Below are 14593 nucleotides of genomic sequence, written 5' to 3'. Positions count from 1 at the left end.
CACACACGCACACGCACACGCACACACACACGCTCCCACCCGTCACAGCTTTTCGTATCCATACATCAGACAGCAACACAGATAGCTTTTTGTTCCTGAGCACCCCTCCTTTGTTTTCATTTAGTGCTCCGTTAGCGTGCGGCAGGAGATTGATAATTGTGGGGTTCATGCCGGGGCAGGACGAGGGCCGATGCCCAGGATGATTTATATTCCTGGGAAACACTTTGGCTCTCTGGAGGCCTCGTCCAGAGCTGAAGATACCTGTATCTTTTATTAATGATTCACTTAGTTCTGCTTTATTAGGCCACAGGCAGTAAGCAATGCTGTTCTCAGATTGTTGGAAGGCAGAGAGTGTTACTGAGTCAAGTGTTGTGAGTCAAGGGAAAATCTATCATTTCTCAATATAATTTTATTTACAGGTCTGTTCTCGCATAATCGCCTCTTCCTGGCTCACTTTAAATGTACTATCTGCACCTGGGCTTTATTCAGGAGAGGTTGTTTGAAGAAGATGGCAGTAAAGGGCAGTTAGACTTATACTGTGTAGTGACTCTCTGTATATGAAGAATAGGGAGATCTTGAAGTGCCATGCTGGCTAATCGTGATAAAATACACCAGAGTGGAGCCTTGTTAAGCCAGAGAAGCTGCAGTTCACTTTTCAGCTGATACAAGCCAGGGTCATACATATTGACTTTCACTCCCTCAGGCCCATGCTGTGAATAGGACCGTCCCTCAGGCTACTTGCCTTATTAAAAGAGAGTTGAAGCAGTTTCGAAGGAAGAACTTATTGAAAATGGCACCTTCAACTTTGAGATGACTTAAAAGACTGAAATACAAGTAGCTGTTTGAGAGAATTCTGGTGTGGTGGGTAGGGAGTGTGTCCTGTGACCAGAGGACCTGGGTTCAAGTATTCCTTTCAAGCCAATTGCTTGCTGAAGTTTTGACTTCAGTATGTTACCAAAGCTGAAATAGCTCAGTTCAAAGAGTATTAGACTGAAGATCTGAAGGTCCCTGGTTCCATCCTGGCTGTAGATTGGTTGTCGTTTAGGAGGGTACTGTCTTTGTACTATCGCAGCTACTGTTATAGCTGTGTAGTTCCTTTTCGTTTGGAGTTTCTAAGTCATCCTTATCCCATGGGTGTCCTCCACAGACAGTATGAAAATAATGTTCGTAGCCACCATATTTGGACGAGAGGTTGGTGCTGTGGAGGAGCAAAGGGGCGATATGACATATAGATTGGTGACGCCTCACACACAGCCTGCCACTCACAGCATCCACGCCCTTAATAATATGTAGCTTAAAGTCTTAATAAACTTCAAATGGGTTAGTTATAGAAACATTTACCCCAGGTACAGCTCTAATGAATGGGAAAAGTAACTTGAGAGACCAAAACTGTTTTTTGAACAAGGCTGTTTATTTGTGCTGTGAGGTTTAGGTAAGGTTTGTTTGTTAAAATTTCAATGCATGAAATAAAACCAATTTATATTTATTTAAGGTTTTTTTGTATTTGTTTGTTTACGTATTTATTATCCTGCTTTAGAGTGAGGCTATGACCACCCACCTAATTAACACACAGATACAGAAATACAGAGATCAATAAATATAGGAATAAGTAATAATAAACAGGAAAAAATGAATAGGAATAATTTAGGAATAAAGAAAAATAAAAGTAGAGGTGTAGAAATTCCAAACCAATGCATGCAGATATATGAAAATGTGGAAATACATTAAAAAAATGTCCCATTGAATTATGGACATTATTTATTTATTCCATTTTTTATTAAATTGTTTATTTTTCTATTTATTTCAGCATTTTTATATAACTCAGAACTCTTTATGTATTAATTTATTTATTCATTTATGTATTTATTCATTCATGATTAAGTTATTTTTTGACCTCCATTGCACATTTGCATTCTGTGGTATTCTGTAGCTGTAGCATTGGTTGGTGGCATCTCTTGCTGACAGGTCGAAGTATTTCTCAGCTAGACACTCAACACCACACTTTGCTTGACATTTAGTGAAAACATCATATGTCCAGTACCATAATCCACTCACTATGGAGAAGAGTTCAGTGATGAGTGAAGCCACAATAAATATGAAATACACCAGGCTAGAGTTACACAGTCACAGACTGAATTTTAAAACCTATAATTGTGGTTGGCCCTCTGATAAAACATAGCCAACCTCAATCAGAGCTCTAAAGCACAGCTGTTTAAATAATCAAAACTTCTCCCTGACATATTTTACCATAGAAATATTAAAACACTGCTGCGACCTGCAGGCTGAGCGAGGGTTTAAACCTCTCCTCTCCATATTGGTAAAGAACAGCTTTAAACATTCACAGTGATAACTTGTCAGTCATTGTTTGTTTGTTAGTATATGCGACTGGAATTGTCAACATTACACATTCTCCTTTAAACTTTGCTTATAGCAAATTCTTCCTGATGTTATCATGGCTGCCACTGGGTACTCACAAGTCAACAGACTAAGTTTGGAGCCCTCTTCATAAAAAAATAACTACTTTTCAGGCAAATCCCGAATCTTTGTCAGCACAGAGGTGCTTTTCTGTAACCAACTCTCAACTCTGACCTCCATGATCTCTTTGTCTCTTCTTTGAAACTCTTCACATGTTGCACTGCTGACAAAAGGCAACATTTTTAAGAACATATTGTTTTGGAGACAACGACCAATCTAATCACCAGAAAAAATGTTGGCATTGTACATCTCTGCAAACCGCGGATACATTACATTTCTATGTTATTATGCAGCGGATACGTCAAAACAATACGCCCACTTTTTATTTTTGTTTGGGCTTAAAAAATGGTTTTGGTGGGACAGTCACAGTTAGAGAAGGCATGTATGTTTTGGTATAAAACAACCGCTTGTTGTTGTACTAATCTGGCTGTAAATGCAGCAATGTCTCGGTGAAAAACAGCCACTTTATCCCTGTGGAAAAAACAGCGAAATGTCACTACCAAACACCCACATTTGGTTCCTAAAAAAACACTGGTAACACAGTGATGAAGAAAAATAAAACTGTTTTGTTGTTTGCAGACTGGCTGAGTTCTCGCCTAGGTGATACACCTTCCACCATCCTCTCCACCTCCCAGTAACAAAGTCAGCTCATATGCTATGTCACTTTCAAAACGTAGATATGATATATATAAAATAAACAGATGTAACTTATCTGTGGTTTGCAGAAATGTATTAAACTTACATTTTCATTTGGCAACTGGACTGCAACACCTGTCTTTTCATTATCATTATACACTATCATGTATTAATAACACAGGAATGTAAGGGCCCTGAAGTGTTGTGTGTTTTCACAGTGCTCCTGACACTGAACCTTTTACACTGGCATTCAAAATTTGACCAAAACTTGCTTATTTATATTACTCTCTGCTCCGGCAGTGGAACTACTTATCTAATGGTTACAATGAGGAATAGCAGCAAGGCCACTGCACCTGCAAATGATGAGACCATTTTCTAACGATAACCTCACAAAGAGAAAGGAAAAAAAGATATGAAATGTTCGGATCTTCTAATAGCGTCTGTTGCTACTTGCTTTTTCTTTTTCCGGTGGACAGAGCCATCAACGTGCATGATGTCAGAGTGGATCAGCTGGTCAGCCTGCAGTGTGTCCTGTGGGATGGGGATGAGGTCTAGAGAGCGATATGTCAAACAGTATCCTGAGGACGGCTCGCTTTGCCAGCTCCAGACTGAGGAGACAGAGAAGTGTGTTGTCAACGATGAATGCTGTGAGTCTCTCCTAACATTATTACTGTGTGCATTTGTGACTTTTTGTACGTTTCTGTGAAGACTTTCAAATGAACTAATTACACAAATCCTTATTGAATTTTCAAATGTTCTAAATGAAATTCTCTTCCAGGATTTAGCCAAATCAACAGTGCCTTGAAAATAATTTTTTCCATATAAATCAAACTCCCTTATGACTTGTACTGCACTTCCATAAATGAGTTTTGGAAGAGTGTGTTCACCTCTACAGGCAAAAGAGGGGAAGTACATTTTTATTTTGTCTAAATAACTACTCACTTTTATCTGAAGCTTTTTTGGTTTGCAAGCAGTGGCCGTATGTTATAAAAATGTTCATGTGTGCTTATGGTGTGCCTAGTATGCCAATACTGACTTTAAGTTCATAAAATTAATATTTCCTTAAGACTAGAATTCAAACAGTCTTTTCCTGTATTCAAATTTCAAGACCATATACTGCATCATCAGTGTTGGAAAGTAACTAAGTGCATTTATTCCAGTAAAGTACTGTACTAAAGGACAATTTTGAGTTACTTGTACTCTAGTATTTCCATTTGATGTTAACCTGCTGCTACTCTACCACATTTCTTCACAGCTACTAGTTTGGCCTTTTTATTTTATACCTGGAAAGCATATGATCGGTTTCTGACACTGAATACATCGTTATAGATCGAACTACCCAGCAATGTACAGTATAAAGTAGTAAAAATTTGCTACTGGTATAACATTCAAATGCTGCTTTTCGTTGAGTACAAAAATGAATGTAGGACTTTTACTTGTGATGGAGTATATTTTACGTTGCAGTATTTATACTTTTACTTGAGTGAAGTAACTATTTACTTCTTCACTATTTAAATGGGTGCCATCACAAATTGTTCATAGTTTTGAAAAAGTATTGCAATTTCATTTTGTCTTTAATGTTATTAAATCTTATATTATCTTTGTAATATGATTATCTTATATAATGTTATTACTATCCTAAAACATTCTCCAGGTCCTCTGAAACTCTGCAGGACTTATTTCCACCCTGCCCAGCAGCAGTACTGTGGCGAACGGTCCCTAACTGCGGGGAGAACGGAGCAGGCTTCCCTGGAGGTCCACCGCTTTTCCTGGTCCCTCTTCTCCACACTTTGGGCTCTAGTTTCGCAGACCGGGCAAGGCGGGGGCGGCGCAGCGCACCTGCGCTTCGCCAACTGGGTGTGGCCAGGCGGATTTTGCAAGTTTGGCACACCGTGCGCGCTGGCGCAGCTACTCGTCTGTCCCACCTCCGTCCCTCCTACCTGCGCAAGTCGGAAAGAGGGAGGAGAGAAGGCGTGGAGTGGGTTTTACACACATCACACCAATCAAATGAGCCCCTCTCCTCGCCCTTAAATGCGCCGCGCGAAGGTGTAATGAGAGTTTACTCAATTCGCCATGGCAGAAGAGAGCAGCAGCGTCAGACAGCCAAACTTCTCCCAGGAGCAAACTGATGTTTTGGTCCGGGAGGTCTGCTCGCAGTGTCTGAATATATGGAACTGCGAGCAGACCTCCACGGGCTGATGATGCAAAGGTAGCCTGGGAGGAGGTCACCACAATTGTAAATCAATGTTGTGTTACTCTCATGCGCGCGCATTCTCTCTTTCTCTCTCGCCGTCTCACTCTGTTTCTTTTCTTTTGACTTTTCTAAGATGACAGATGCTGAATATATACTCCCTATCTGATGCTGTGGCTGTTTGTGGTTGTCTGAGAGGGATGTGAACTCATTAGTTTGCAGCTGTGTTAATCAAATCAGGTTGGGTTTCCATTACACGTGCCGAACGTGCCAAGCGGTGCCAATCCCCTTTGATCTGACATCAGATGTGACGGGACAGTCGATATAGAGATACATTTATGTGCTGATTGCAGATAGTTGCATTGAATAGTATTTTTTTGGCTATTTATTGCATTGTTAATGTGCCTGATATTCTGGAAACCTGCCTGTGAGGTTTTGGTGATGTGTGCGCACTGTCCGCCGGTCAGCCAAACTTTGGCTTACACCGGCTACGCTCTGCCTGCGCTGACAGTAGACCTGGTTTCAGCTGGCGAGCTTTTAGCGCACCTTCCGCGAAGCCTTTTGGCATGAAACTGTCAATGCGCCAAGCTGGATCTGTCAACACCTCCCCCTGCTGCGCCGCCACACCCATCTCAGCGCACCTCGGTCTGCCAAACTACCAAACTGAGCGCGCCTCGGGTTGCGCTGCTCGAAACTAGCTCTGCGCGGGGTTTGCCACCCTGCGCTGCGCCGGGAAACTAGAGCCCTTTGACTTATTTCCACCCAGCCGACAGTGGGACTTAGATTCATTGTGCTGACAGTGGCTTGGAAAACCGCCCATAACCACACGGGGAAGAGGGAAGAGGGAAGGCGGCTGGAGTTCCTCCAACATTTGCGGTTAGATTATCATTTTTTTATTGACAAAAATATAGGCTGCTTCGGCTGATTTTTTTTTATGAGCACATGTGCCCCTAAATATTTTTTACAGTTCGCACACACGTATTTTTCCCACTGTTGAGCGCTGGATCTGACAGCCTGAGCACATCGGCACAAAACGCTGCGGCGTTCGAGATATTATTTATATCATGAGAAGTCAATACTTTCGGCATCCTAAATCTTTTATTTAGAAACTATGGCGGGTCAAATTAAACTATGGCGGGCCGCCATAGTTTCGTTAATTAATGGGAAACACTGGGGAGGCCAGATGTGGCCACTGAAAATCTTGGGGTGGCACACCAAAACCAAAATCCATAACTGAAATTCAGAAATTTGATTATGCTGTTAAACTACTTGAAAACTATGTCAATATGGGGAGTTAATGAATTGCATACTGATACACTTTAGTTTCTTATTTTACACTTAATATTACTAATTATCTGATTATCTGCACTGACTAATGCTGGTACAGTTAACATTTTGAGTTCCACAACTGTCTTGTTTTAATGTGTTATGTATCTATACATGTTGGAATTCATTGTTTTTCAAATACACTGGTTGCCCTTTTCCTTAAACAGACAAATATATAGCTTTAATTTAAGGGGATACATTTTAAAAAACAAAACCTTTCCTTTGAACAAGCCCTCTCAAGTTTAGGGGAGACTTGTGGGTACCCATAGAACCCATTTTCATTCAGATATCTTGAGGTGAGAGTTCAAGGGACACCTTTGAAAATGGCCATGCCAGTTGTTCCCTTGAGAATAATAAAGGCTAATTTGGAGCATTATTTAGCATCCTTCTCAACAAGCTATGGTGGCATGGCTGGCACCAATGGATGTCCTATGTTGTCACAAGATACCTGCCTTTGCGCTAGCTTATAAAATGAGCACATTACAACCTCTTATAGACACTAATATCAGTGTCTAATCATTTTTGCCAGAGGGCAAGCAACTGCCCTGCTCGATTGCACCACTGACTATTTGTATACTATTATGTACTATTTATGTATTGCCTCTCTAGAGCACAAGTTCCAAAAGCAAAAGCAAGACATGAAATACAGAATCAATGTCAGAGTAATAAATGGAAATGAATAATTTTAATTAAAACTAAACAGTAAAAGTAATGTTAGGCATGATTTACAGTTAAAGAAAATGCATGAAATTCAGATTAAATCATTTGAAAAAATATTTGTACTATGTTTATTTCATACAATAATCAGAAAAATACTTTGACAGGTTCTGGGTTGGTGATTTTGTAAGCTGGTTGGCTATAAAAGCTGCTAAAACTGAATTTAGCAAGCACTGTTTGGTTAGTTACTCCAATAACATGATGTGGGCGCACCTCTGATAAAAGCTGCTGTAATTTTAACCACATTTTCATGTAGCTATCTACATTTTGAGGCAAAGTTTTGTCTCATGATTTGAGACTTGATATGGTGAAAAATAACTGATTGATTCTCTGATGTGAAAATGGAGAAGAAATATCATTATGATGATAAGCATTTTCTGAAAGAGAGCAACTGATTCTTGTGTTTTTTGTCCTTCTCCACAGCACCCAGCAGCTGCGTGGTGACTGAGTGGGCTGAGTGGGACCCCTGCAGCGTTACCTGTGGGCTGGGTATGAGAAGACGTGAGCGCATGGTGAAGATGCCTCCTATAGACGGATCAATGTGTAAGACCGAGGTGGCTGAAGTGGAGAAATGCATGATGCCAGAATGCCGTAAGCAACATTTATTTCCTTTCATCTCTATAGCATTTTAGTATTTGCGCTTTTTTCATGGGAATTTGTTTGTCAATTTAATCTTAAATTCAATTCAGTCTGCTGTAATGAATAAGCAAACTGATGAGAGATACTGTAAACACTGATATGAATCAGATTCAACCTTTATTACTTCAAGTACGGAGAGTTTAACCTGATACTTAACACGAACTCTAATATGTGTGTTTGTATACTTGTGCTTGTTTGCAGATACGATCCCCTGCATGCTGTCACCCTGGTCTGACTGGAGTGAGTGCAGTGTGACGTGTGGGCGGGGCTTGCGAACACGCCAGAGGATGCTGAAGTCTGATCCTGCAGGGTGCACTGAGGAGCTGGAGCAGACAGAGAAGTGCATGCTGCCCGAGTGCCGTAAGTACCGGAAGTATAAAGCTGCTGGTTTCTTTCCTAACTGAGAGAGGGAAACCAGAGAGGCAGCTTTGAACGTCTGTACTCACTGCGCTGGGCAGGTTTTGTTTCATATGTAGTCTATACATACAGTATAAGGTCCAGTTTCACATTTATTGCTTGTTGTATTTATCCCATTTTCAGGTGCATCACTTAGCTTTTTGTTTATTAATTGGCATCTGCAGCTCTATTTTTTCTTCTTACTTTCCATTCATAGTGGAATTTCCCAAAGTAATGCTACCTTTCATTCTTTTGTCAACACTGTTAACAGTGCAAACTTAAGTTAAGGATCTGAATATTTTCTCCACCACTGACTGTATATCTTCATCAACCCTCCATCTCACAGGAGTTCACTTGAGTTTTCAGTGAAATTGATTGACACTTAGAGGGAAGGGCAGAGGAAACATTAAAACTGGAACATGCACTGAACCCAGACTGAAACTCTTGAGTTTATCAATCAATTAAAGAAATATGCCACAAAATCTTTTCCTGTGCTTATGTTTATTCTTTGCCTACTATTGTGACATTTAAATACTGTATCTGCCTCTCATTAACCGGTTCTTTTTCTGATGTTTCCTCTTGTTCGCCTCCTCTTAACCTTCCAGCCGTTGACTGCATGGTCTCTGAGTGGTCCGAGTGGTCCGAGTGCAACAAGTCCTGCGGTAAAGGACACACCATTCGAACCCGTATGATCAAACTGGAGCCGCAGTTTGGGGGCAACGCTTGTCCTGAGACCATCCAGAGGAAGAAATGCAAGCTCAGGAAGTGCCGGACAAAAACAAAGGAGGAGAGGGGAGGTGGAGGAGGAAAGAGAAGGAGACGGGGTAAACAGGGAAGAGATGGAGCAGTCGAAGAGCAGCCAGGTTGGTGGGAATAATCCATTATATTGTCATTATAATGAACCTCTTTTACTCCATCCATTTTTGTCTTTTTAGAGGGGACAGGGGCTCTTTAGAGGGAGATGGCAGGTAAAAAGAATATTCCATATAGAAGTGGTATACATCATCTGAAAGCTGGGAACCTGAAGATCAATTTCAGATGCAGTTTAGCACTGTGTGTCAAGTTTTTCAAGTCTTAAATCTGTAATTACCACTGCTTTTTGTTTAGGCGCCGATTCAAACTTTGAAAGTTGAGAGTTTACAGGGGAAAGAGCAACATGATGGAGTTATATGATGGCTGTTCCCATGCTCAATTATGTGTGGGTTGATACCATTTGTTACACAGAGTTGGAAATTGATAAAATGGGTCAAAAATGCCTCCAAAATACCAAATTAAGACACCAAGACCTTAAGGACCACCACAGAAAAATGCATGCTGTGATTTGGTATCAAAAAAAATTGACATTTGGAGATTTCTGTAAGGAAAGAGATTTGATGGAAACTGCCGAGAACCCCCCTTATTGACAATATATCTATAAAAGCCATCCATCTTCTGAATGCCTGAGGTCTGTAGTTTGTAGCTGTAAAGTTTCATTAGGCTGTGATTATCCTAGAAATCACTAGATCAGATCACTAGATAAAGTTTCAAAGAAATTGGCCTCTAGTTTCGCAGACCGGGCGAGGCGGAGGCCAACTCGGTGTGGCCAGGCGGATTTTGCAAGTTTGGCACACCGTGCGCCTGACGCAGCTATTCCTTTTTCCCACCTCCGTCCCTCCTACCTACGCAAGTCGGAAAGAGGGAGGAGAGAAGGCGTGGAGTGGGTTTTACACACATCACACCAATCAAATGAGCCCCTCTCCTCGCCCTTAAATGCGCCGCGCGAGGGCGTAACGAGAGTTTACTCAATTCGCCATGGCAGAAGAGAGCAGCAGCATCAGACGGCCAAACTTCTCCCAGGAGGAAACTGATGTTTTGGTCCGGGAGGTCCAAGCTCACAGTGTCCAAATATATGGAACTGCGAGCACACCTCCACGGGCTGATGATGCAAAGGTAGCCTGGGAGGAGGTCACCACAATTGTAAATCAATATTGCGTTTCTCTCGTGCGCGCGCGCTCTCTCTTTCTCTCTCACAGTCTCACTCTGTTTCTTTTCTTTTGACTTTTCTAAGATGACAGATGCTGAATATATACTCCCTATCTGATGCTGTGGCTGTTTGTGGTTGGCTGAGAGGGATGTGAACTCAGTTTGCAGCTGTGTTAATCAAATCAGGTTGGGTTTCCATTACGCATGCCGAACGTGCCAAGCGGTGCCAATCCCCTTTGATCTGACATCAGATGTGACGGGACAGTCGATATAGAGATACATTTATGTGCTGATTGCAGATAGTTGCATTGAATAGTGTTTTTTTTTGGCTATTTATTGCATTGTTAATGTGCCTGATATTCTGGAAACCTGCCTGTGAGGTTTTGGTGACGTGTGCGCACTGTCCGCCGGTCAGCCAAACTTCGGCTTACACCGGCTGCGCTCCACCTGCACTGACAGTAGACCTGGTTTCAGCTGGTGAGCTTTTAGCGCACCTTCGGCGAAGCCTTTTGGCACGAAACTGTCACTGCGCCAAGCTGGATCTGTCGACACCTCCCCCTGCTGCGCCGCCACACTCATCTCAGCGCACCTCGGTCTGCCAAACTACCAAACTGAGCACGCCTCAGGTTGCACTGCTCGAAACTAGCTCTGCACGGGGTTTACCACCCTGCGCTGCGCCAGGAAACTAGAGGCCATTGTCTCACCAAAATGAAATGGCTATTATGGGGACAGCATCTGGACAGCATGATATAAACTGCATGGTATTTGCCCAAAACTGCATGAGACTAACATGAAGCGGGCATTCCCTTAAAACTTGTGGATACCCATAGAACCTATTTAGATATATTCAAGTGAGAGGTCAAGGGACCCCTGCCTTGCCCATCTTCCCTCCCAAAACTTAAACCTATCTTTGGAGTGTTATTTAACCCCCTTTATGACAAGCATGCTGATATCAGTGGGTTCCTTAGGTCTTTTTGTTTCCTTTGACACCAGTATCTTCACTACAGCTTCAAAACTCAGCCCTCTAGAGCTTCTGAAAGACAATAAAGTCAACCGAGGACGTTGGCGTCCCCGCAGAGTAGAGAGGTTAGCTTCACAAGACCAGAGCTGAGATGCTACTGTCTGTTGTTTTTTGCAGCAGGTTGCAGAATGCAGCCATGGACCAGCTGGACAGACTGTACCAAACCGTGCGGAGGGGGGATCCAGGAACGTTTCATGATGGTGAAGAAAAGAGCTAAAGCCACTCTGATGGCCAGCTGTAAAGACCGGAAGGAGATCCGTGCTTGTAACGTTCATCCCTGCTAGGGGGCACTACTGAGCTACAGAGGAGAGGAGCAGCAGGTTAAATACATGACAGAATGGGTTTATTTGATAAAGATGATGTTGGGGGACCTTTTGTGTACAGGGGGGGAGGTGAGGGTGAGATGATGTGCTAGTTTGACACTTTGGAAACAGGAGATGAGTTTAGCTGAGTAGAGAGGAGGGGAGGAGGGAGGAGGAAAAGAAGATAAGGTGATAATGTGCTGTTTAGTGAAGCCATTGTAGGCATTTAGTTAACAGGGCTGACATTTCCTTTAGACCACAATGGAAGTATTAGAGAGTAGTGTCTGTGTCCTGCAAAAAAAAAAAAAAAGTGGCTTTGCCAGTGCAGCACACTTTTTTTGTCTCTTCAATAGTTTTGTTCTCTGGGGTATAAAAAAGCATTGAGATTGAGATCCTGGGATTACCTGGGAATTCTCACCAAAATCTGCTTGTATTGTCTGAGAAAACTACCCATGGAAACCTATGGTGTTTTAGGCATGTGTCTACTTTTTATCGTATGTACTGACACAAAGATGCCTTCTCCAAACATTAATGATACCATGCTATTGTTATAGCTATAGTCCGCCCTTGAAGTAGCATTATTACAGTAATATCTGGATCAACATATCATCTTTAGCCAAATCCTATTCATGCTAAATGGCAGTGTGCTGCTGTTTATAATATAAACTAAATGAAAACAATGTAAATGTTTCAACTTAATCAGACATGCAGGATGGATGCCCCCATAGGTGTAGTGGTGTATATGCATTATATAACCATCTCTGTGCAGGGGGGGGGTGCTATATAGAGTGGTGTAGGACTGAGATCTAAATCCCAGAAATGAGTTAGCTTTTTCCACTTATGGGTCCCGCATCTCGAAGTGAATGGGTTTTTGGTTAGATGCCTGAAATAAGGTCTGTGGTTAACACAAGCATAAGAGACTTTCACATTTTGTTCTACGACATAAAATATGTCAGTAAATACCCCACTTGTGAGACTTTAAGCTCTTAGGCGTCTTCAAAATGGCGGTTGCTAATAAGTGGCTAAATGAGACTACAGAGCATCATCAAGCGAACGTGACTTTACAGCCTCGTCATGGTGGAGATGTTAAGTCATAGTCATAGTGAAGGTTGTTTATAGCCTAACATTAGCTTTTAACTCTGGCAATTTCATTTATGCTTTACAAGTCAGAAACACAATTCGTTTGTGAAGATTATCTTGCTGAACAAGAAAGTATCATAAAGTTTTGTTTGCCAAAGAGCTTATTTTCTGCAATAATCCAAAATCCAATGGAACAATCCCATTGGGTTTTTGACGAGGGAACCAGGGCGATGTGAACTTACGGTTTGGCTGACAAAAAAGTGTCATCCTTGCAGTACTCTACACATACCATATGCTCCTTAAATAGCAATATGTACATCTCACAGATCGAGACGGCTGGCAATCATGTTGCCATCTTTCTCTTCAGCTGTGATGTATATGGTGCATGACATGATTATAGTATTTGGATCCTTTACTCAAATAAAGACGCAATATTGCTATTTAAAAAAAGGCAAGAAAATGAAAGTACAGAGCAGTTATTAGCAAAATGTATGTTTGTAAGTGTCAAAGTAAAAGTACTGGAGCAAATTAAACTACTTTATATACTTTTGGTTAGTTTTATCTTTAACAGAGCATCACATGTATAAACACCACTACACCACCAGAGGCCCCTCCCCAAGTTCTTCATCATTTTAAAATAATGGACTACCTTCCGACCCTTGTATGGAATATTTTAAGTTGCCAACTGTCACTTAAGTGAGAAAATATATAAACAGACGACACTGAAGATGTAGGATATCTGTCTTTTTTTTTTTTTTTTTGCAAGACATAGATGCTCATAAAGGAAGTCTTTACAGACTTATGGATGTACTGTATAACTACTATCTAACCAACACTTACGACACTACTATGAGTACTAAAAAACACTTTCCCTAATAAACAGATACATTTAAATGGAGATGTTTTATACTGTTAAAATTAGTCTTTATATACTGTACTGCTGTTTATCTGTTGTTTCAGCTGATGTAGCATTAAACCTGCGATAGCTCTCACTCTGTCAGAAGATCTTAATTTAGCATGTGCATAGATAATTCTGTTTGATTGGACTTTATGCTTTCTCTGCCGTAGATGTTGTCTTAAAACAGATAGCTAAATGACTGTATCTGCCTTTGTTGGTTCCTGAAAACCGCAAAGAGACAGAGCCAAGTGTCACGTCTTAAACATGTGCTGTGCTGCACTGGTGCAGAGTTCTGGCTGCAGAAGAGGTTTGTGTTGAAAACATTGCAGACGTTTCTACAGTATTAAAACTGTAGGACAGCTCAACTTGCAGTAGACTGTTACTGGGGCCTTGGTTACAACACACTTTATTTTCCTGTGTTGTTTTTATTGCGCTTTTCATTGTGTTGCGATGATGAGAGTGATCTCCAAGATCGTTTTTCTTTATTATTACACAGCAGATTATGTTTTTATTTCAGTTTGAATAAGAATGTCATCACCAAAGTTCTATTTTCTGTAGATATTTTCTTGACTTCACTCTTTTCTGTTTTCAGGCCTCTTTATTTCTTTGCCTCTGTATCATGTGACTATTTTCTAAGAAATCACCTTTACAATAAAAGAAATGTAAATGTGAAAATCATGACATCATTTGACTTTTTTTTTATCAACCCTAACTCTCTGTTCAGGTTAGACCTAGGGCCTCCACTAACAGCTCAAAAACGTACACCTTCATACACCTTCATACTTTTTTTTTATAAGAGTTGCTTATAGATGTGTTTCTGATGACTACTCACATGTTTCAGATGATGCAGACACAGGGATCTGTTCGGTGTTAGTGACGTCAGAAGGAAAGAATAGTAAAAAGGGAGAAATCGGTGATTTTGCAGTCATCACTTTTACACATGCAGCATT

At 41.2% G+C, this 14593-nt stretch overlaps 1 protein-coding gene across 1 annotated transcript in view; it reads left to right on the top strand.

Annotated features, from left to right (window-relative positions):
* Positions 1-14318, top strand: part of spon1b (spondin 1b) — a 141743-nt gene extending 127425 nt beyond the window's left edge. Inside the window, exons 12-16 of the mRNA XM_033635432.2 lie at positions 3588-3758; positions 7769-7936; positions 8186-8344; positions 8986-9243; positions 11481-14318. Coding sequence (XP_033491323.1) covers positions 3588-3758; positions 7769-7936; positions 8186-8344; positions 8986-9243; positions 11481-11647 — 923 coding nt within the window. The 3' untranslated portion in view covers positions 11648-14318. The remainder of the gene's footprint in view (positions 1-3587; positions 3759-7768; positions 7937-8185; positions 8345-8985; positions 9244-11480) is intronic.
* Positions 14319-14593: the final 275 nt, after the last annotated feature.

This window comes from Epinephelus lanceolatus, chromosome 5 (genome assembly GCF_041903045.1).
Source record: "Epinephelus lanceolatus isolate andai-2023 chromosome 5, ASM4190304v1, whole genome shotgun sequence".
In the NCBI taxonomy this organism is placed as follows: Eukaryota; Metazoa; Chordata; class Actinopteri; order Perciformes; family Serranidae; genus Epinephelus; species Epinephelus lanceolatus.
This window is presented reverse-complemented; position numbering and strand designations above follow the sequence as displayed.